Source organism: Acomys minous (assembly GCF_964271855.1).
Source record: "Acomys minous genome assembly, chromosome: 6".
In the NCBI taxonomy this organism is placed as follows: Eukaryota; Metazoa; Chordata; class Mammalia; order Rodentia; family Muridae; genus Acomys; species Acomys minous.
In genome coordinates, this window is record NC_140487.1 from 15,055,711 (window position 1) to 15,079,923 (window position 24,213).

The 24,213-nt window shown below is 37.0% G+C and overlaps 1 protein-coding gene across 1 annotated transcript in view; it reads left to right on the forward strand.

The window, feature by feature from the left end:
* The window catches only part of THSD7A (thrombospondin type 1 domain containing 7A), a 363,069-nt gene that overhangs the window by 285,327 nt on the left and 53,529 nt on the right, over positions 1-24,213 (forward strand). Inside the window, exons 9-11 of the mRNA XM_084784371.1 lie at positions 3,421-3,536; positions 10,781-10,913; positions 12,057-12,160. Of these exons, the coding sequence (XP_084640497.1) occupies positions 3,421-3,536; positions 10,781-10,913; positions 12,057-12,160 (353 nt within the window). The remainder of the gene's footprint in view (positions 1-3,420; positions 3,537-10,780; positions 10,914-12,056; positions 12,161-24,213) is intronic.

Below are 24,213 nucleotides of genomic sequence, written 5' to 3' on the forward strand. Positions count from 1 at the left end.
TCTGTTTAACTGAGTAGAAGCTATCTATGATCTGCCTTCTATTTGCCCACACAATACTATATTTTGGCAGTGATGCCAAATAAGGTTCTTCAGTGGTAAAAATAAGTAGCGTTTTCTTCCAACAGAGAGCTTTGGGACAAGAAGGCTGTTATGACCATAGAAAACCCATCATTTTTTATGGGTTAAGAAGATGATAATGACAGAAACAGTTTGCTAGTGAGAAGAACAAAGAACCAAAGACTTGGAGTCTTAAGGGTGTCTTGCGACCACTGTAAGCAAAACCAAGTAATGGCATGAAGGAGATATCAATTCTCAGAGGAAATTAATAAACTTCATTTAAAAATATTTTTGAGGAGGACATCCTATTTATTTTTTAAAACATAACTTTATTTTAGTAAATCAAATGTGTTTGCCCCATGGAACAGGAACAGTAAAACCAACAAGTTTTACAGAGATGTAACAGTGGCCTTATGCCTTCCAAATTATTAGCCAAGTGAACTGAAAGCATTTTTTAATGAAAAATCCTCTGATGTAGTCATTCAGTAAACATTATGAATTACTGGCTTAAGAATGCAAGATACTTCTTTTTCTTTTTTCTATCAATGAGTTTAGCTCTTTGAAAATTTTGGGAGATGCATTTAAAGCACTCAATTTACTCTTTTCTTCCCATCTTCTTTTAGCAACTTCACTTTCTTATTAAACCCCTTCTCCCTATCTGTCCTTCTCTAAACACATGATTTTTGGTTTTGTTTTATGAAATTTTCCAAGTGGGTGAGAGTAATTTATCTGACATATGGAAACCCCTAGGGGTATAAACAAGAGTCCCGTTGTGCACTTTTATCTGGCTTACATTCGTATTCCTAGAGATATTTAGCACCATGGTGTAGTTATTTGTATCATTTGAAATTTTAAAATCTATTAGAAAGTATGCACCAAAGAGACCATTCTGCACACTTCATATGGTAACCCCAAACCAATGTTAATGGAAATTACACTAAGGTTGTTATTAATTTGACTCAGGAAATTAACTTGGAATATATTAAAATGCAGTGGTGTTAGCAGCATCAGCAGGCATGAAAGCCCCAAGTCCTAATGGAACCTGGTTCACGCTGAGATGAGAACAGAGATAGAAGTTCTCAGTAGACCAGACAAGATGATCGATATTATACCGATTCGCAAAAAGCTTCTTCTGTCTGTTTGAAAGCTGATGCCTTTCAAGGGTTGCAACTCTTAGCTACTGAAAAATAAGACACTGTATCTGAGTTTAAGGGTGTGTATATGAACAAGGATCTGTGTGAGAAAGCCTGGTGGATTTAATCTCATAAAAACAGTCAATAAGAAGGATGTCCTGATGCCTCATATCAGACCATCACAGTAACCCAGAAAATGTTCACTATGCCTCTACAGCTGCTTTTCAATTGTCTGGATAGACTGATAGACTTGTTAAATCATGTGGGTTTCCTTTTGCCCTTAAAATTGTAGGAAATTAAACAAAATACATTAAGTTCAAAAGAAAATGTTATTGCCCTTCTCCCTAAATGCTGGGTTAAATTCAATGAATGCTTTCCAATGCAAGCCATTTGAAACAAAAATGCAAATAGAAACCTTGTTTTAAACTCCTCTTAATAAAATAGATTACTGAGAGATGGCAAAATCAATGTTATTGATCTTATCTCTCCTCCCAAGTAACAAACTTCAACTCCTATCACATCTGTTTAATTTGACCTTGAGTAAGATTGGGAGGAGGGAGGAATCAATTCTTTGATTTAAGCCACAAATGCTAAATACAAACAGTTCCAGGGAAAATAAGCATGTTGACTGAAACAATTGCCTCACCAAAGGAAGTCTGGATTCATTTTATTGGATGCAGTCTAGGCTGTATAATTTATCTTCCTGTGTTCATTTAATGACTTTGTTGTTGGTAATTTTGATCTCCACAGTTAGCCAAGTATCTTGCTGTGGCTATTTCCAAACTAAAAGACTATGTGGAGGGTCAATGATTACATTGTAAATTTCATTGATTTATTTATGTCTACATATTTAAAGAGCATGCAGTTGAGTAATGGCCTCCCATTGTTAAAGTTATAAAATGCCTCATTGGAAAGAATTGCTTTCAATAATAATTACTGACCAGTAGCTCCATAATCCCCAAAGAATACTTTATATTCTATGATATATTTTTGTCATAGGATATTTTCAAGTTAAATTATAATTCCAGTCTTAGAAAAATCTAAATTGTAAAAGCACACCAATTTCTGAGATTCATATTCAAATATTTTTTCTGCCCAACATTTTAAATAGTCACAGCAATTAGGAAAATCCAAGTTTATCCTCAACTAAACAAGAAGGTTATTGTTACTTTCCCTTTTGAATCCCAAATATTTTTAAATTTTCTTCCCAATAAGTCTGATTGTTTAAAATAAGAGAACACATTTTTACAATAGAAAAGGGCATCATATTCGCATGTGAGAAAAGACATGTTGACAAATACTTATAGGATACATTGAAAATGAAGTGTCAGCAAAATGCTATAAAGAAATTTTTGAGGAAAGGTAGTGTTAATAATTTTTACTCACCAATTAGTTCTCAAAGGTGGCTAATATGGCACTGAGTATGATGAAACACAGCTTTAATCCCAGTGCTCAGGAAGCAGGGACAGATGTATCTCTGTGAGTTTGAGCTCAGCCTAGTCTTCATAGGGCTACATAGTAAGACCCTGTCTCAAAAACTAAACAGAGAAAGAAAGGAAGGGGGGGAGGGAGAGAGACAGACAGACAGACAGACAGACACAGAGACAGAGACAAAGACAGAGATAGAGACAGAGACAGAGAGACAGAGAAAGAAAGAAAGAAAGAAAGAAAGAAAGAAAGAAAGAAAGAAAGAAAGAACAAGCAGGTTTGATGGGCTATCTTCAATCCCAGAACCACCAACCAAGCATTTTCACATGTCCATACCCACACACATTCTATAAACACACATGCATACATACACAGGATTGTAATACTAATAGTTATTATTAACAAATGTTTATCATAATAGTTCAAGAATATTATTATGAGCTATCTAGCTGCAGATATAGGAATTGAATCCTAACATTGATAATTTGAGTTCCCACATTTTTATTATGCCTATTAGAAAATACATATTGGCTAGGAGAGATATTACTCTAAAGGGAAGGATATAGTAGTTATTTTTTTTGTAGATAGCATGAGTGTTATCAAGCCTACATATGTGTATGAGTAGTCTTGTCCAAGTACAGTTGGAAAGAATTACATTAGCTTGTTAAAAGCAGCTTTGAAAGCTGAGTAATATAAGCTTATGAGGTGACTATGATTCATGTAGCAATGAAAACTGGAAGAGAATTAAAGAACTTGGTTATGTAGCCTGTTCAAGTCTGAATAATTTCTTTGCTTATTCTAGGTGTCCTGAAAGCCTTCGGCCTGAAACAGTGAGGCCTTGCTTGCTTCCTTGTAGGAAGGATTGTATCCTGACCCCATACAGTGACTGGACACCATGCCCCTCTTCATGCAGAGAAGGTATGGAAGGCAGATTCTGGAGATTCTCCAAACAGAACCCTCATTCAGCAGATGTCTGACGTCTGGCTGAGCAATATTTGTGATTCATACACAGGGCTTTGTTTTCCTGGCCTTTCTTGAGTGTCAAAGCATTTTAATTTCTCCCTAGAAATAGTACGGTGTCAGAGTACCTGGCAGGCAGTATGTTTTAAGCCAGAAACCACCTTGAAGTTTCATTATATACCGCAGATTGAAAAGATTCTAGATTTTATTAACAAATCTTATCTTTCATTATTCCTGAAAAGAATGCATACTGGTCATCTGAATTTTTAAGAGAGTTTCCAAGTACTTACAGGCAAGAAATAGCCTGAGACCAGGTTTGCTGCAGATTCAATTATGTGGCCCAAGGACGGGACTAAAGAAAAGAGAAAAATGGGCAAGTTTTCTCCCTGCCAATGCCTAATGTGCCAAGAGGCATTTCCAAGGATATTTGTTCCCTGCCAGGTTTGGTTTTGCCTTTGTGGTCTGCAAAGACTTTTTATTATAACGGAAGATCCCCTGATAAATCTTTCATTACCCTTCAGGACATGGTCTCTTAGCATTCCCACTGAGAGACATTTTCACACCTTCCATGAGCCTTACACAATAACAGCAAATTTTCTCGGAGTGAAAGAAAGAAGCATTGTCTCCTACTTCCCGCTTGCTCCCTCATCGTGGATGTGGGCTCTGCGCTTTCCCTGCGATCATGCGTTTCGACACTCACGGGATATTTTCAATTAAGAGTTAATTTCTAGTTTAAATGACCCTTTTAACTTGCTCATTTTTATTTTAAACCACTTAATTTTCTGATAGTCATAATGGATTGTTTTTACAAAATATCACTGTGTGCAAATGAAACATGAGTTGGGGGAATTATGTTTGTGTTGGTGAGATAGGGCCTCAGTCTATAGAGCAGTCTGGCATGGTACTTGCAATCTTCTTACCTCAAAGTGTCAGTTTCTGAGATTAGAGATACATACCACCACATCTAGAAATTTTTCTTTTATATTTTATGGAGTACTATTAAAATATTTCATAAAATTAAACCACTAACAGAACAAGAGGAGACTTTTTTTTAAGTCAATGTCTTCTAAAATTCTTAGTAGCTTCAGTGGAGAAGGGTGACTAACATTAGTTTATTCATTTTTGTTTGTTTGTTTTGGAGATAGAGTCTCTTAGTCCAGGTTGGCCTTGAATTTACTAAGTAAGTGAAGAAGATCCTAGACTTTCGATGCTCCTGGTCTTACCTCTCATGTGTGTAGCACCATGTTCTTTTTGTTAGTGTGGGTTCTCAGTGTAACTTAATTAATATTTAGCACCATGAATGTGTAAAAAATATTTTAATTGGCTTTGGGTAGACTCATGACTGTTCCAAGACAATTCAAGACAAGAAGAGGGAGATGGAATGCCAAGGATTGTTATGAGTACTTTTGATAGTAATGGTTGAGTTAAGGTGGCAATGAGTTCATAAAAACAACAACAGATCATGAGAAAGTGCTAAGGAAAATGTATATGAGACCCAATGGAACTGAAGTATTGTAGTAAGATTAAAAAATATATATGAGCTGTAGATTAGGAAAAATGATCCATATAAAATATTTTAAATGAAAATATACAAGTGCTGATGATTATAATAGTCTTATAGTCTTAACAGAAATTCAAGTAAATAATACAAGATACAAGAGAAGAGCATGAGCTGATTGCAGGTGTAATACTTTTGAATACATTGTCTATAATGGAATAAACTCGGTGTTATCAAAGAAATGAAAGTGGTAACAGAGTAGAAAGAAAAAGGATTGCAGTGAAGGTTATGTCTAGGCAGCTGATCCATGAAGCATCTTGGAGGTTGCAGCTACAAGGTAGATAAGGTTAACGTCAAAAGCTTAGAAGTATTAGGGATTTTTAAAGACAGAAGGATGGAGAACAGATCAGAAGTAGTTAAATGGAGCTAATTAGCATATTCAAAGGAAGTGTAGACAATTTCAATGAAGAAACTGAAGATGAGAGAGCAGGTCTTACAAATGAACACATCAATAGAAACATCAGAGGGAGGAGAAATTGTAACAGGTATGTCTGTGGAGCAAAGGGATAAGGAAGGAACACTCGGGAGCAGGGCTAGTATAGTGTGAGCTATGATGTGTTTCATTGGATTGATCACTTGCTCATACATAAGTAATTGTTGGAAGCTAAAATTCAAGATGCCACTGAATGATAGTTCTTTATCCTGAAGCTTCTGAGGTGGTATTGACCAATAATGCCAAGCCAGACACCTGCTGACATTGTCGCAAGAGGTTGTATTTAGTGATGGAAGAAGTAGGAATCTACTTACTTGGGCAAAGGCTCTCTCTCCTGGACAGCAAGTCAGCTCTACCTGATTTAAGTGAAGCTATATGCTAAATATCCAAGAAGAAAATATTTTCAGAAACCGTAAACCTAGGCTTTTAGATTTAGAAATAATAACTGTAATTGTGTGTTGAGAAAAAAGGGAGTGAGGTGATAGAAGAATAATAGTAGAAGATGCTTTGTGATCCCCAAGAGACATTTTCTGCTCTCCCATTGGCTGCTGTAACCAAACAAGAACAGCCTGTGGAATCAAATGGATAGTCTGGCCTTTTGCTCTGGTGAGAAAAATAAAACAATGGCATGAAGCTAAATTTTTCACTATTTAGTTAAGAAACGATACTAATTCATGTACCATTGAAGTTGTACTTACTTCAACACATTAAAAACTCTAAACAAATTTTTCTGTTCAATAAGAGACAATAACAAAAATTTAATAATTAATTCCAGAATGGAGTACTTTTTATTTTAAATTCTCAGATGAAGACTAATTTTATACTAGTTTTGAATTTAGAACTCTGAGCTATCCTCCTTTTAAAAATGAGTTTAAGGACGAAAAATTACAGTGGATTATTGCAGAAAATGAAAGAAAATAAGTTACAGTTCAAGGAAGAATAAAAAATGAGTTATTGAAATTTTATTTACTCCTCTCCCATAATGCACCTTGGAAAAAAACAATGTTGATTAAAATCAGTATTAATTCATAGATAGTTTGCTCCTTAAACATGTTGCACTTGTTAACTCTCAAAAACGTTCATAAGTTTTAAAAATTGGCACTTCATTTCTGGATATAACTTGTTATTTTAATTTATATAAAGAAAGTTCTTGGGATCAAACAATGAATTTAAATACAAAAGTTCTGTTTCTTCCCTTTTTTCACACTGATTTTCTTGAGAGCTAGACAGTTGCAAGAACAATATTCTCTCCTCAGCCACTTAATCAATCATACGCTAGAATTACCCACAGATCCAAAGGCTACCTCCACGTTTTTTCCTGCATCAACATTCCCTTTCCCAAATCACATAATGATGCTACTCCAGCTGGCCCCTCATCCTTTGTCCAGTTTAACAAATAACTTTCACTCTTAATTCCATCAACAAGTAATCTCTTTGATAAAATATACTTTGAATGTTTTAAGATATCTGAAAATGCTGAAATAGTTTGATAGATTGTGTACTTTCTGAATTGTATATTCAACAAGAATATAGTCATTTTAAATATATATCTCCCTTTTTTAATTCTGTCTTACACAGGGATTTCTCAGTAAAACTGTAACAGGAGGTGGCCTTTATAGTTACATACTCGTTATGTTCCAGTGAAACAAATGATAGCTTCTTTTCTTAACCCTCAATATACAGGCTTAGACCCAGGTACTTATTTCAGGGAATAGAGAGAAACAAGCAGAATATGCTAGTAAATTGCTTGAATGAATGCAAAATAAGTGTTTTGTCATTCAATAACTATTTATAATCATTTTCTATTTGTGGACAGTTTTGTGAATGTTCACAGAGATTAGTGGAAACACTGTGTATACTTCAAACACATATAATAAGCTCATCATAAATATGCACAGCAAGCTTTGAAAGCTATCAAATTCCAAGCTTACTATCAAAATTTGTTAATGAATAATTTTCCTTTTTAACCCCCATGGATTGTATAGCTATAGTTTTATACTCTGATTGAGTCCTTAAGTGGACACACTAGTGAGCAATTAGATATAGTCAGAGAAGAAACACAGATGTCCTGATACTCTGTGCAACACCATTAAATTTCCTCTCTGACTGCTACAGCTTTGAAGTGCTCCAGCAATCAGGTCACAGCCCTTATCTTATGGCTAAAGAAGATGCACAGCCCTTATCTTATGGCTAGAGAAGATGAAAGACTTTTAATTTTGTATAAGAATAAAATAGACTGTGATTGCACATTCAATTGAAGAAGAAAAATACCTGTAGCTTTGATTTTTAGCATACATTTTTGTAGTGTATAAATATGTAACATGCATGGGTATAGTTTCAATAAAAAGATACCAGAAGAATATTACAGACTTGTATGTCAGATAACATGTGTTTCAAATGAAAAAGAAAATCAGACAAGGGAACATGTGAATTGGAACACTCTTGACCATGCACTATGTGACAACGAGACAGTGCCTAAGAACTTCAGTTTATAAGTTGTCACTGATGGTGAATTCACTGTCCACTCCAATTCCAAGGCCCTTGGCCTTCATTCTGTGTCTATCTTCCTATGCAAATTGAAACGGATTAGAAGTAACTTCCTTTCAATATTTTGAAGACACATGTGATGAACTCATATGTTGGTATCTTTTTCCTAATGAAGAAGGCAAAGCGAGAGAGGGTTGAGGGAAGATGAAAATAAAGAAATCTTTCTTCACATGCTAACCAAATTATGAGAGGTTTACATATTTTTCATACTCTTTAAAAAATAATAATAAGTATTGATCCTAAGCATAAACTAAATAAAAAGAAATATTCAAGAAAAATATAAGAGTGGATCTAAGTACTGAATTCAGAGGGTATGAAGGCAAAGTAAGAGAAATAGCAGAGAGAAAATCAAAGTCAAAATATGCTCCTGTAATGCGGAAGGAAATTAGCTCTGAGATTCCAGTGACCAAAATGAAAAACAGAATCATAATAGATTCTGGAAAGCATCAAGAGAAATGAAAATGCTCCGAACTCTGAATAGAGGCATTTATCACCTGGGCTTGAAGCTAGAAGTCATTTGAACAATATAGTAGAGAGGCATTGGTAACATTAAATTTCAACTGACATTTCTTAGATCTCTGAATAAATCATATCAAATGTGTAGACGCCAGAGTTGGTATTCAAATTTATATCATTACAATAAAAAATCCACAACAGTATTCCCAAATATTTCAATTCCTTGTTGCCAGCAATCCCAGTCCCTAATTCCCTACTCCATTAACTATAGTATTCCAACTATTCATTAACATAATTATTGTAGTTATAAACATACAATGGGAATGAGGATAACAATTTGCAATAATCCAGAATCTTAAATTGGGACAAAGTGTACATAGTCCTCCGCCATCCATGCTCTTTCTTTCCCCAACTGTTCATCACAAGCTCCTGAAAGGCTTTTAAAACAGTCTCCCAAACGCAGTTATCAAGAATGTTGACTTAATTGTTCTGGTTTAAACTCAGCTGTCTGCTGTAATTGTTGCTGATTTTAAGGGCTTCTCCAGCACAGTCATTCAGAAATTGCTGGCACCCCGTCCACTTTGCTGTCTGGCACAGGGATCTTTTCTCTTTTTTTATATTTCATTTTTTACATATACATTTATATTACTGCACATAAATAAAATAAACCACATACAGCAGGAAGAACCACGAAACAATCAGGAATTATAAAAATGTTACATTCATAGTGATTTGGCTATTTGTATTTGGCAAACTTGAAGTAAACATCTTTCCTGTCTTGGTGAGTCTAAAATTCTGAATGAAATTCATTATCTATCATATCTCATATCTATCAACTTAAAACATCTATCTAGACCTAAAAACATCTTAACCCCTAAACAACTAATCCTAATTGTGAGACTAAATTATCTCATCTTCAACCCCATTAGGGAATTGAGAAGGAATAAAACTTAAAGTACCTGAGTGAACCGGAAGTTCAGGTTAGCAGCTTCCAATATGAAAACATGACAGACACGGTTTGCTGCCTGAACAGTCACCCAAAGTCTATAATAAGGTCCTTCCTAGGCATGGCCGCCATCGTTCACCATTGTGCTAAGAAGCAATTTAAATTTTGTAAAAGGTCCTGTTATGAGAAAAAAATTCACCACAAATCATCTTATCCTATAGCCCAATAACTTTTGAAATGTTTTGTTTTCTTTCTGATTAAACTTTGGCTGTAAAAGATTGTAAACTCTACTTTTAAAAAAACCACTACTCTTGTAGTCTGTATATGAAATATTTAATAATCTTGCAAAATAATGTAAACTAATCAGGAATTATATTACCTGCTGACAAATTCTCTACAGAATTCTTTTCTCAGTGAAAGTGTGACATGTAGATAGCTATTCAGCCTTAAAAGATGCACATATGGAAAGTTGAAATATAGTTCATCAAAGCTAATAAACCCTTTATCTGCATTTATATTCTACAAAAACAAATATGAACATTATTTAATCAGCAAGACATACTGTCAGACTGCTATCTTTCTTGAAGTTAAAGCTTCTTCCAAGCCCCCATTTTTAAAAATCGTTTGGAATTAGTGACTTACAGTAATTACTGCTATTTTTGACACTTCCCTATAAGTCTTTCTTTGGAAACTCCTTTTCTTTCTCTACTTAGAGCATGCTGCTCAGAGAGTGGCCTGAATTGAAGCTCTTAGGCTGCTTAACATGAATAATAAATAGCTGGAATAATTTATGTTGTGCATTTCAAATAAAAAGAATAACAAAAATAGGGTTATAGCATTGAACATATCCTCCTAGAAAAGACTGGTGACAAGTTTCAGTCCCGTGTGGCAAACACGGCTATCTGAGATGACGTGAAGATAAACCTAGAGCAAGGGGAAGAATTTAATTACATCTGCCGTATTTCTCATGGGGACAGAAAAATACCAGGGAACAATTACTTTATAACTGCACAGTAGAAGGATCAGTTGCCTATGGAACTGTTTCTCTTCATCCTTTATATTTTAAAATAGTACCTGATTGGGTTTCCAGTATAAGTGGTCTGTGGGGCAGTTAGTAAATGATTAGACCAAACAAGACCTCTCATTCAGGCAGGTCACGGCACATGTTGCTGGAGGCAGGGAAATTTCTTCAACACCAACTGGTATTGCGAGATTCTGTTATCAGTGCGATGTACAGAGGTTAAAACGCTGCTTCATTGCAGGGGACTCTGGAGCCAGGAAGCAGTCTCGACATCGAGTCATCATTCAGCTACCAGCCAATGGAGGCCGCGAATGCTCAGACCCACTGTACGAGGAGAAGGCCTGCGAGGCCCCTCCCACATGTCAGAGCTACAGGTAAGGGAGGACACGGAGGTAGATGGGGCACTGGGTAATTCCACATCTTTCAAGCTGTTACACCCTCCACCAACTCAGTAAGGTGTTCACTGCAGGAGCCATCCCTCAGCTGTATTTCCGAGAACATCTCTCCTTCCTCTTGGTAGGCAAATATATGTGTCAGTTTCCCACAGAATTACCCCGTGTAGGTAGCTATAGAAGGTGGGGGAAATCTCTTGTATTGATGTGAACTGGAAGAAATGCAGAAAGGTGTTAACAATTACAAGACACATGTTCTTTGGGAAGGAATTTCTTCTTAACGGGGCGAGAACCAGGAATGTCTGCCTTGTCTCCGAAGAGCCCCTGTTTCTCATATGTGTGCATATTGTGGCTCAGGAAGTGACAGTATTCCTCTGCGATGCTAGTAAGATGTTTGTCTATTGCCACTTCCGGGAAATTTTAAGTCACCGAAGCTACATATGGGTTCAAAATTTTATTTTTAAGAAATAAACCTTTCCTCCTTGCCATTATGACTGAAAATATCCTCATTGAAACTTGCTGAAGTGTATCACTGAAGTTCTGACAACAAATGAAATACCATATACTATGATGTTAACTAATAAAATGTGTAATCACAACATAATGATTTAAGTGGAGATTAGTGGTAAATTTGCCATATTTGTACATGTACCATTAATATGGAGATGACAGGTATCTTTCCTATGTGTTTGCAGTATGAGCATTACTGGCTATTTACCCAACGTATTGATTTTCAGGATTTGTTTTTGTTACGGGCTATTGTGACTTCAGTTGCTGTTACCCCTGCAGTAATCACCCAAAGGTCACTATACAGAAGACTCCCAGCAGGACTGGACTTCGGCTGCAAACTGGGGCATCTCTTGGTAGTATGAATAGGAAGCCCAAATGCCCCTTGTGACCCTGTGGAGTCTGGTTCTACAGAACTTGCCAATGATGTAGTCTTGTCTCTAGTACCATAGGAAGAATGTTGAACCTAACATCTTTGTAACAGATTAGCAAGTAGCTAAATTAAACATGGGTAAAACTGAATGTGGGTAAAACGCGCTTTTTGTTAACACTACATTAATTCTGTGATTTGCCTGCCATCTCTGCTTCCTCTCAATAGTCTTTATTCTTTTCCTTTAGGTGGAAGACACACAAATGGCGCAGGTGCCAGTTAGTTCCTTGGGTCATTCAACAGGATGTCCCTGGAGCACAGGAAGGCTGCGGGCCTGGACGGCAGGCAAGAGGTGGGGGTTTGCACAACAGTATTTGTTTGCTTTGTACTCCTCCAATAGTCTATCATGTATCTTGACCACTGCCTGGTAGTGTTTTACTTTGATATCAGGGTTGGAAATAGCAGAGGAGATAGTAACAGCTTTGACCAAAACACCAGAAACCAGAAACATGGCTTTTGAAGTGAATATAACTATTGGGTTCTTCTCTAATCAATAAGTGCAAGAAAATCAGATGCAGGGTTTGGTTATGATATAGATTATTATATAACTAAGTTTCTTGTGTGGTTTTTAAATCATGGTATTCATAGCATTTTACTTGACATCTTAACAATCACTATGATTCATAGTCCTTGTTTATATGTGTGTGTGTCTGTGTGTGTGTGTGTGTGTGTGTGTGTGTGTGTGTTAGAGAGACCTGAGATAGTTTGGGATTATCCAAGTGATGGCTTTTCTTGATTTCTGGTTCTGGTTCTGGAGCCACTCACAGTCACATAAGTCTGACCCTATCTTTCTGTCTCATGTCCACCATAAACCTCAGATAAAATGACTGATTGTCACTCTTCCCACTGAAAATTTTTTCTTAAAAGAAGTTGAGTAATGTGAACCCTTATCATTCATCAGTAACTCGTCTTTTGAACCAAGTGTGAATTCGTGTACATCTCTGGTTCTACACAGAGTGGCAAATGACCAGGGGCGTAGATGGGTCGGGAAGTAAGGATATACTAGCTTTGGGTCCAATTCTTGTATAAACACAAGGTGGGCTTTCCTCATCCAGTCACCTTCATAGGTGGAAACTAAAAATTCTTGTTCAAATGTAGAATTTCTTCCATTTTAATAAATAACCACACACAAATAGCACTCAAAAGTCAATGGTTAGAACCTAAAGGCATAGTTTATAGAATTCCACTACAGAGAGTTTTGGGTACGGTTATGCGGGCTAGTTTTGTGTCAACATCACACAATTAGAGTCATCAGAGAGCAGGAAGCTTCAGCTGAGAAAATGCCCATAAATTGACCTGTAAGCAGGCAGGACTATAGTACATTTTCTTAATTATTGATTGATATGGGCAGGCCCAGCCCATTTTGTATGGTGCTATACTGCATTGGTGATTATCCTGTGTTCTATACGAAAGCAGGCTGAACAAGCCTTAAGGAGCAAGCCAGTAAGTAACATTTCTTCATGGTCTCCGCATCAGCTCCTGCTTACAGGTCTCTGCCCAGCTTTACTTCCTGTCCTGACTTCCTTCAATGATGAACAGTGATATAAGATCATAAGCCAAATAAACCCTTTCCACTCCTAATTGCTTTTGGTCATGATGTTTAATCACAGCAATAGTAACCCTAACTAAGCCAATACTGGGAACATACACATGGGAAATTACTTCATAATTCAAAACTCTACTATTAAAAGCTTTACAACCTTGAGTGATTCATTTCCTCCACTTGAGACTGAAAACACAAAATCCTGCAGCACTGGGCTCACATTGTGTCCATGGAAAGGTAATTTCTTCCCCTTCCTTCCGTCAATGACCCTGATAACTGAGCCCAGAATATCACAGGGGCACAGAAGCAACAATATAAAAAGGAGCCTCTAGCTATTTGGGCACACTGTGGTGGCATTTGACTTTTTCATGTTCAAATCTGGCAGCCATTGTTCTATTCTGGTCCTAGAGAGTACTGTTTAAGATCTACTGTGATTACTCACTTCCTCCAGGAAACAGAAGGTTGTCTTTGGCTTCCTCCATGTCACTTTCTCCTGGCTTTTGAATGTTCATTTGCTGACTTCCTGTTTAGTGCCTCCTCTTCCTCCTCAGCCTTTAAGCAATGCTTTTTTATCTTGGCACAGTCTCCACACTTCCCCCACACACACACACCTCTCTCTCTCTCTCTCTCTCTCTCTCTCTCTCTCTCTCTCTCTCTCTCTCTCATAGACACACACACACACACACACACATTTCAGAAAATCTGTGAGGACAAAGTTGCATTATAGCAACTGATTTTTGTGTAATTAACTCTGGGACAACAACTTTCATGCAAAAGGCTCCTTGTGTTTACTGTTCCGTCCCATGGAGATCTCTTTTCGCTGCAGCATGTGTTCCTACAGGGCATGAGATGGCGAGGAGTGTCTTTTGTGTGGGGAAAGAAGGAAATGTCTTCTTGCATCGATGTTCTATCCATGGTTGATCCAGTCTGTGCTTGGTTAGTTTATCATTGTTTCACTGTCTTTGTCTTTGAGGTCATATGGTTATAGGCAAAATAAAAATTAAAGAAAATACTTTCCTATAGTGATTGAAAGAATAATGCTGCATTAACTGAATCAGCAATGTCTACAGAGTGGGCACTTCTCGTTCATGTGTGACGTCACTAGAAGGCTGTGCAGAAAGAACTTTGGGTGTTGTGAGAAGACAGGGATGTTGGAAGACTTGCTGTCTTAGGGAAATGAGCTCATGTAATCCCACCCGACAGATAGGAGTTAAAGACTGAAAGCGATTGATTACAAATCTGATCATTTGAAGCTGACAGAGGGAGAAAGGATTAAAGGACAGGCTTCTACTTGACTTTTCCCCTCTTCCTAGAATAAGCAGAAAGAAGAGAGGAATGTGTAATGTGATCAGTTCTGTAAGCTAAGAATTTGAGGTAAGAAATGCGATGAATAAGCTCATAAAATAGCGGGTAGGTTGAGGCCGCAGAGATGCGGGCTGGAGCCTGGGGTGATTATATGGAGATATATAAATGTCAGGATCAGTGTTAGAGGCCCTGTTCAATACGTGAAAAGAGCAGGGCCTGATGAAAGTGCTGTTTTATCTGTCAGCCTGTGCAGAATAAATTAGAACGGTATGACACTTGTGCCCAGCTTCTGGATAAGAAGCTGTTAGAACAATAAAAAGAGGAAGTATCAGTGGCTCAGATGAGAAACTCAGTGTGAACATGGGCACAAACAGATATTAGACTCACAGTGGTGAAGATATTTGTAGGATTCTGTGGCAGAGACTAGGATAGGTAGTAGAAATAAGAATTAAAGTTGAACATTGGACTGTTGAACTCCAATATTTTCAGCTTCATCATAGTTCCATTGGTGAAATAATTAATTTTGAATGCCTAGCTAATTTGGGAAGTTGTTCTTAGTATAACTTGATAGTATCACTGCCAAGTAGAAAGAGCCTAATCTGACGCTGAAACAGATATATAACTGTAAAAGTGGCATTAATGATAGATAGTTGTCTGACCAACATTCCAGGAAGTGATTTGCTGTACTGTAGGAAACCTCAAATCCCAAAGATATTTATATAAAAATGTTGTAATAATATTTTCCATTAGTATATTTCTTTTTTCTCTAGCCTATTTACATTCTAAACCTATTTAGTTATTTCTTTTAATTTGAGGAATTTTGATTAAATTTAATATTTGTATGATCTACTAATTTTAAATTAACATTTTGTTGTTTCATTATATGAAGTAAAATATAGCCATTACTATTGAACAACACACTAGGACTCTAAAAAAGGAAATATTTGCTGTGTGGCTTTTATCAAATGATTTAACTATACCATAGATTATTAAAGTATGGTTTGTCAACCAATTCCAGCCCGGGCTTTTTCTTTGTAGTTAATATTGTATTGTAACACAGCTATGCCCTTATCTTTACATTTTGCCTGAGGCTGCTCTCAAGATATGTGGCAAGGTTGAGTAGCTACAGGGGACAGTATGTCTCCAAAAGCAGAAATTATTTATTATCATAGATTTACAGAAAAAAAATTACTGGACCTGATATAAATAGAAGTAAATAGTCATTGATATAGTCACAACTTCTATTAGTACTACAATCAATAAAATCAAATAGCCTTTTCTCGTTCTTAGCTCAAGTTTTCAAATTGAGGCCATCAGTAAAAAAACACATTTAAAGCTACGAGAAAATCTGCTCCAAAATCTATGATAGTAGTGAAATATTTCCCTTAAGAATAAAACCACAACACTGTTAGGAAATATCAGAATGTAATATTGGCTTCCCTAAATCTAGTAGTAAACTTTTTAAAGAAAAAAAATAGTTAAAGATAAAACATGGAAATACAGAGAGTGTGGAAGACAAGAAGTAAAAACTGTTCTAGATCTTTGCAATTCCTTTTTCTAATGGTAAATCATATCACAACTAGACATTGATTTTTGTCTTATGGTGTATTGCATATAGAGGAAGGAAAGTGTTTGTTTTGCATAATGAATAGACACCTATCAATGCAACACGTGCAAGGTTCAATTATGGATTCGTTTTTCTCAGAAGACTTGCTCTTCCAAATTGCTAGAAAACACACCACTAAATTTTCAGATACACACCATAGCACACAGAGACAGAAACTTTCTTTAGACCCAATATATGATCTTCTAAATATTTTATAAATCTTTCTTCAAATAAATGCATAATTACTAGTGTGCTGTGGTGGCTATAACGGTGTACCACAAGATCAAAGTGCTAAGCCACTCAATTTCTGGTAAAGGCTTTTTTCTGGCATTCACAGTGCATTTCCCCTGTAACTTACATAGGAGAGAGAGAGAGAGAGAGAGAGAGACAGACAGACAGACAGACAGACAGACAGACAGACAGACAGACAGACAGACAAAACAGAGATTCATGTGAACATGGAGGGGCGCTCTCTCTGGTCTCATTTTGTAAGGGCATCAATCTCATCATAAAAAATCACTCCCTGGTGAACAGATCTAAGCCTGACCCAAAGTCCCCATCTCATGACTCCATTACTTTGGGATTAGAGGATTTTAGGGAAGTATAACTCAGTTCAGATCATCAGTCTCTTAAACTTCCCATCCAGGTGCATAGGTCTATATGTCTGCTATATTAAGCCTCTCCAAAATGCTGTACAAATCAGTCTCTAGGACCAAGGTAAATTTCCTGAATACTATTCAATAGAATTAATGATTGGGTAAGCAAGTATTTGTTAAATACATGCTACACAGATCCTGTTGCCTCATGCCATTCACTAGCTGAGAGAATAAAAAATATACAGATAATTAAATATGTTGTGTAATATTATAAAGCATGCATGATTTGAGTTTCAAGGTAAATTGGTAATGCATATACTATTACTGTATAAGCATAATGACCACAGAAAAATGGAAAAAAATCAGAGGTGACCATTGCTGTATACCCATTGAAGAAGGAAATTTCCTCTAATCACAGGGTAACTCGAGGAAAAAAGCACAGTGTAAAGTCTATACACTTAAGGGCAGTGTATTGGCTGCTTTGTCTGAGGCTTCTCTGAATGTGTTTGAGGCAGACAGATATTCTTTAGGGACTGAAATACCAGGAGGGAAAGAGTGGATTTCTTTTTCAATTAAAACAAAAAAGTAGCAGAATATCTAATGTATCAAGAACAAAAAGGAAACAGAAATAAAAGATATTTTAAATAAATCATTAACAGAAGTTGATGATTTTAAATGTTTGATTTATACTACTCAAGTTATTCGTATGCAAACATGTCATAGAACTGAAGAAACACTATTCTCTATGCTCACTTTTCTTCTTTTCACCTGATGCTTAGAAGGCTAAGTCATTGCTTTACCAGGTGAATGTATTATTAAATTCTAGCCATGTTTATGGATAAAGTTAGCACTGGATTTGCAGTAGAAATCAAGCTTGTAACAATGATCATTTTGGTCATAATGAGTGAATTAACCCAGAAGCAGAAAGAGTCAAATGGTACATACTCACTTATATCTGGACACTAGCCCAAGGGATATGTCCCATGAAAGTCTTCAATTACCAAGAAAGTGGGTCAGAGGGGAGGACATCCTATTGGAACTCTAGGTGAGAGAAGCATGGAAGAATGGGAAAATAGAAGGATTCAGAGGGTCCTAGAAACCTACAAAAAGAACATTATGATGGGCTGATCTGGGCCCAGGGGTCCTGCTCAAACTATGGCACCAGCCAACAACCATACATGCAGTAAACTTCGAACCTCTACACAGATCTAGCCCATGGACAGGACATTCTCCACAACTGAGTGGAAAGTGGAGTCTGACTTTCACACGAACTCTGGTGCCCCATATTTGACCACGTCCCCTTGATGGGGAGGCCTGGTGGCACTCAGAGGAAGGATAGCAGGCTACCAAGAAGAGACTTTATACCCTATGAGCATATACAGGGGGAGGAGGTTCCCCTCAGTCTCAGTCATAGGGAAGGGGAGTAAGGGGAAATGGGAGGGAGGATACAAGGGATGGGCTAACAATTGAGATGTAATATGAATAAATTAATAAAATATATTTTTAAAAAACAATGATCATTTTGGGCAGCCTAAACTCAAATGGCTCCAATCTGTGGCTATTGGATACTGGAAACGAGCGAAGGCCCAAGTCAGACAGGAAGCATTACTTCAAAACCATCAGAGAGCTAAGTCTTTGTAGATTAACAGATTCTAGAAAAGTAGAAAGTCAAAGGACAATTAGGGTTTCTATCCCTTATGGCTGGACAATCTCAGTGGAGTGCTGACATACCTGGAGCCAGAGGTAGTGCAGACCAGGGCCAAGGGTTATTACCGGGCTCAGGATTCAGAGTCTGAACAAGCTGAAGACAGAGCCCAATTACCACTACTTGTTGCTGAGAAGACATCAGAATGGCCTGAACAGCAGGAACCACAAACCAACATCTCAAATATGATCCCCTAGGGGCATGGATGGCAGCACAGTGAAACCACAGACCACAGGTACTAAGACAGCAGAAGCAGGGAGCCTTCTTGAGAAAAGGAAGCCAGCAAATTTCCAAGATCAATGCATATAAAATTACTACTAATGATATATTTCATATGACTTCCTTATGTTTTTCTCAACAATTGTTCTAAATAATAATAGCAACTTCTGCTCTTAAAGTGTGAGTATGTAATTCTGGGCTTCATTTTGTGTTGCACATTAAAATAATAGTATAATACAAAGTTATAAATATTAAATTTAAAGCCTCATATAAATTATTTCTAAGCTGTTTTATTTACTTCAATCTTCATGTTGGTCCCTATGCTATCTACTGTCAAAGATACACTAACCAAAATGAAATTTAGATAATTTTTAGAACAAAAGATAGAAATATTAACTTCTCAGTATGGTGCATTTTATGAACAAATGTACTTAAATTTTGGATTTCAATGTATTGAGCCTGTTTTTTAAAACTGTGTTTTAAAAACTGTGTTTTAGAGACATTATTAAAGCTCAGATCAAACCAAATATCTGAGTGAGTTTATTTTATGAATACATATTGTTCTGTTCATTTACAGACAGAATTCAATTAAAAACAAGAAATTGTAATAAAAAAACTAAATACAAAAGGAAACTTACATGTTATATAGTAAAACATTCTTTAGATTGATGTATTGTTTAACTGCATTCTAGAATTTGTACTTTTCCTTGTTTAGCTGTCAATCAAAGCTTCTAGGATTATTTTTGCTTTCATATGCTTTCTCCTGATTTCTTGTGACTCTCAGAATCTTAGTTGACTTGGGCCTTCTGATTATGTCTTATGTTCCTCCAAGAACCTTGTGATCAGCTGTTTGTCAGCATTTGCCATTTTCCAAATAACAACTCATAAAATACACGTGACCCCATCCCATGCCCATGATGGCTCCTGTATGTTGCACACATGGCCATGGAGTTAGCTAAACCTTCAAAGGTACCCACTCCGGTCTAGGTGATCTTGATCTGAGCTTCTCTTCTGGAAGCTTACTATGCTATTTCCTAATAAGAGGTGTGAATATTCCACATGTGTCATGAGCCTTAAGTGAGACAGAAATCGTTGAAAACTACTTAAGAGCAATTTAAAAAGAAGTACGTTTCTTTCCATCCTGCCAGGTTTGTGTTTGAAAATTGTAATTAGGAAGTGTAATTTAGCACCCGTGTCAGTGAAAATCTTTTTGCTACAAAGAAAGGCCAGGATCATTATATCTACCTAGGAAGCCACTGGGGTGTCCTTGCATTATTTATAGGCTGGATCTAAGCACAGTTAGGTCTCTTGGTAACAAGCCCTATTCATGCTAAGCCTTTTCCTTTTCCTTTTTACATGATTTCTTTTTCACTGTTGCCATTTGTTCATAAGCGACAGGAAAATAACTCATCTAATCAACTCACCAGCTGAGCATATTCGGCCTTGAATGCCACCCAGACACGAGGGTGGTAGGATACAGAGTGCTCATATCTCTCAATTGAATAAGGTCCCAGGGCCTCTTAAGCTCTTTGTTACACATAACTCAACAGCTTTTACTACATCAAGATATAGATTCTGCTTCCTGTAATGAACTGTGTGCACATTTTAGATTTAGCAATGTATTTCACTCCGATTAGTTAAACAAAATGACAGGATGGCCTTATGCGCTGCAGAGTAATCTATGCCCTGCTTGAATTCTCCACTTTTTAAAGCCTAACAGGAGAGTTTCTACCTCTTCCAGAAGATGAAGATGAGTAGTGACATTTCGTGTTGTTAGACTTATTACTCCAAGTTCTGTCATTAGCTTCACACTGGTGCTCATATCCACATGTCTACACCTCTCTCTGCTGTTAACTCAACAGCAAGTGTTGGCCCTCTGTCCTCTCCTTCCCAGAACCTTTAACGCTGTCCTATTTAAAGCAGAGCTCATGGGGCTTGTGGCTCCTCAGTTAAGAGCATGGGCTGGTTTGGGGTTTTCTGGGGCAAAGGGAGAAGGAGTTGTTGCTTTGTGTTTGTTGTTTGAGACAGATTCTCACTGTTTAGCTCTGGCTAGCCAGGAGCTCACTATTTAGAGCAAGCTGGCCTTGAATTCACTAGATGTGTCTGCCTCTGTCTCCTGAGTACTGTGATTAAAACTGCATGCTACCAGCTTTGTAGAAGGCCTTGATTAAGTCCCCTTCCTCTGTATCAATCACTTCACAACTGCCTATAACTCTAGCTCTAAGACATGCAGCACCCACCTCTGGTCTCTATGGGCAGCTGCCCTGATGTCTACGTTATCCTACATGGTCACACACGTGCACATGATTTAAAAATAAATAAATCTAAAACACAGTTTATAAATAAATTGACACAAAATATTCCAAAATTGACTGTTCAGTTTACTATGCTTTGAAGCTTAAATTTAAGAGATGTTTTAAAATACACAAAAATGGAGAGACTAACATTAGTATTCACAGTGTGGCTATCATTTATTCAGCATTAAAGTTTTTTGACGATTTGCCATCATAGTCATCTGTCACTCCCTTCATATTGCAAAAGAATTTTCCTGGAGTATTTTAGATCAATGCCTAGATTTTTTTTTTGCCATAGAACCTTAATTCTTTTCTAACATGAAAATGATACTATCATACCAGACATAAATAATAATAATTTAATAATGTCTAATCTTTAAGCCATACCTAATTTTGCCCTATTGTCTCAAAATGTCTACATGCACTGGCTGGGGAGATGTCCCCAGTATATGTCACTTGCCACGCATGTACAGGACCTGAGTGATTATACTCATAAGCCATGTAAAACCGAACACAATAGCACACTTTATAATCCCAAGGCAGCAGCACAGAGAGTGGAGGCAGAAACAGGAGAACCTGTGGTAGATTACTGGCCAATTAGACTGATCCACTCATCTGTGAAAAACATAAACCTGACGGGGCTGCAAATAAGATGGGGCATAAGGAACAACCTGAAGGTGATTTTTTAATTCTACACATTAACAGTGACATGTGCATGCCTACATCCATAGACATAAGCATTCTCACAGGAACACCACATGCACATACACACACACACACACACACACACACACACACACACACACACACACAATGTCTACACTGTGTTTTTTCAAAAGAGTCCCCCCTAGGGTCTACAGATTGTCTTTGGTAACTGTGTCTTTATGAATTACCTTCATCTAATCCTATTTGAATTGTTTTCCTTATAGCGTTGATTTGCTGAAGAAGCTGCATTTCTTAGTCACCTTTGTAATGTTTCCTAAGCCTCAGTGGATTAAACTTGCCTAAGATTATTCGTATTCAGTCCATAGTTAGTCATACTTGTGTCTCCCATGTATTTAGCCATCTAGAGCCATTTAATCCTATAATGCACAATTTGCTGTGATATCTATATCATTTTATTTCATAAATGAAATAAATATATATAATCAATATACTGTTAACTCTTGGATTTCCCTTTAATGTATTTCTGACAGCTGCTAATCTCACCAAGAAGCTTTCATGATCCGCTATTCGTAGGAGAGCATTATTTTCATCTACCTTGCTGAAAGGACATCAACACAAAAGAAAACTTGCATAATCATTTTATATGAGGATAGATGCAAATACAGTCACAATTGCCTGGGCTTGTGTAGCTTTCTGAAGTGCCAGGAATCCATGCTTGGTATGAGCCATTCGTGTTACAATTAAAAAACACCCTGTTTTCAGTGGTTCACAAATGATCTTTAAAGTTTACAAAGCTGAGAGACCAGATGGCCCCCTTTCCAAACATTTATATTTTCCTCACCCAGCAGCAGGAAGTTCATTTGAGATTGCATTTCTGTGTTTGAATTGATGTGTTTCCTCTAGGCTAGAATACAAACAAGCTACAATGTATGATAAATTTTCAATATATTGTACAAACTGTGTTCTTGCTCTTATTTGGATAACATTTTGTGATTCATTCCAAAACTACACTGTTGAAAATCTCAGATAAGGGAAGTGGAATGCTGAGTGGATTTCTGAGAGCAGATTTGGGAACTTTATACATTTATTTTCCATTTCAACTAACTGAAGGACTAATAAGATCTTTGGCCATGTCTGAGTATGGGGAAAATATTTTGTGTTTTTTTAAAATAGTGTATCTATCAACAATGTTAATTTATTTCTAGAATTGTATTTATTGGTAGTGGAGTTGTTTTAATTTTCTTTCTCAGGTGACAGTGTGAAAATACATGGAGTAATTCTAAAATAAGATGAGAGATAGATGAGAAAGACACAGGGATAGATAGAAACAGAGCAGCAGAGCAGCAGAGAGGCAGTGACCCTCTTGGAAAACATGAGGCAACTTTATTAACTTTCTCAAAAGATTTATATTTGAGTGTCCATTTCAAAGAGCCATAAGTAGGCAAATTTCCTTTCAGCGACCCCAAGATTTCATTTTTAACCCTTAATTTTAGTACAAACAGAACAACTAATTTTAGTACAAACAGAACAACCACCTTCAGAGCTAAGAACTCTAATATACATCTTATGTTACAAATTAATCACTCTTGGAGCCTCTACATGTCCTAGCTAGTAAAACGTCTAATATTTCATTTCTCAAGCCTTCTTTTTATGGACCCTTGTATTTGACATAGTGCAAGAGTGACAGAGTAGCAGAGAATGTGTCTGTCTTACCCAGTAGTTTCATCCAGAACTCTTGTGCCTTGAACACCGAGCTGCTTTGGGAAGTGCTTATTTGTGGACCCTAGCACAGAGGCCTCTTGGATGAATCCCAAGAATCAAGATGTTGAATAGCATTCCAGGCACTTCTGCTGCAGGTAATGCTGCATTACCTCCAGGTGCGGTAGCAAATCGACATCATTAGAGCTACTCAAGGCCTTGTCCTTAGCCAATGAAATACCAACATTTACGTTTATTAAGAAAGCTATATTTGAAAAGCTTACCATCTTATTCTACTTTGTTGCCTGACAGAACCACTACTTTAGACTCCTGTAATAAACACAGAACCATGCCAGCCTCCCCAAAAATGGTGACAGTGACCAGTTGTTGTCACCTGGCTTTCAAAATGCCCACTGTCCCAAACATTATGACTTTACAATTCAAGGACCTCAGTCCTTTTTGTATGATTTGGCTCTACCAAACTAGAACACATGAACTAGACTCTATTCAAAGCATAGAAGTCTTGGAACCACTCTTACAGGACAAAATACACTTCTGTGGATTTGTTCCGCATTGTGCTCATCTTGCAGAGACCATTTTCCCTCCCTCCTAATGGAAGCTACTTCATGTTACATACCCGTTACACAAGTTACACTGCTCAGTTGGGTTTCGCCTCACAGGTACACGGGATATGGTCTAATCTAGGGACCCCT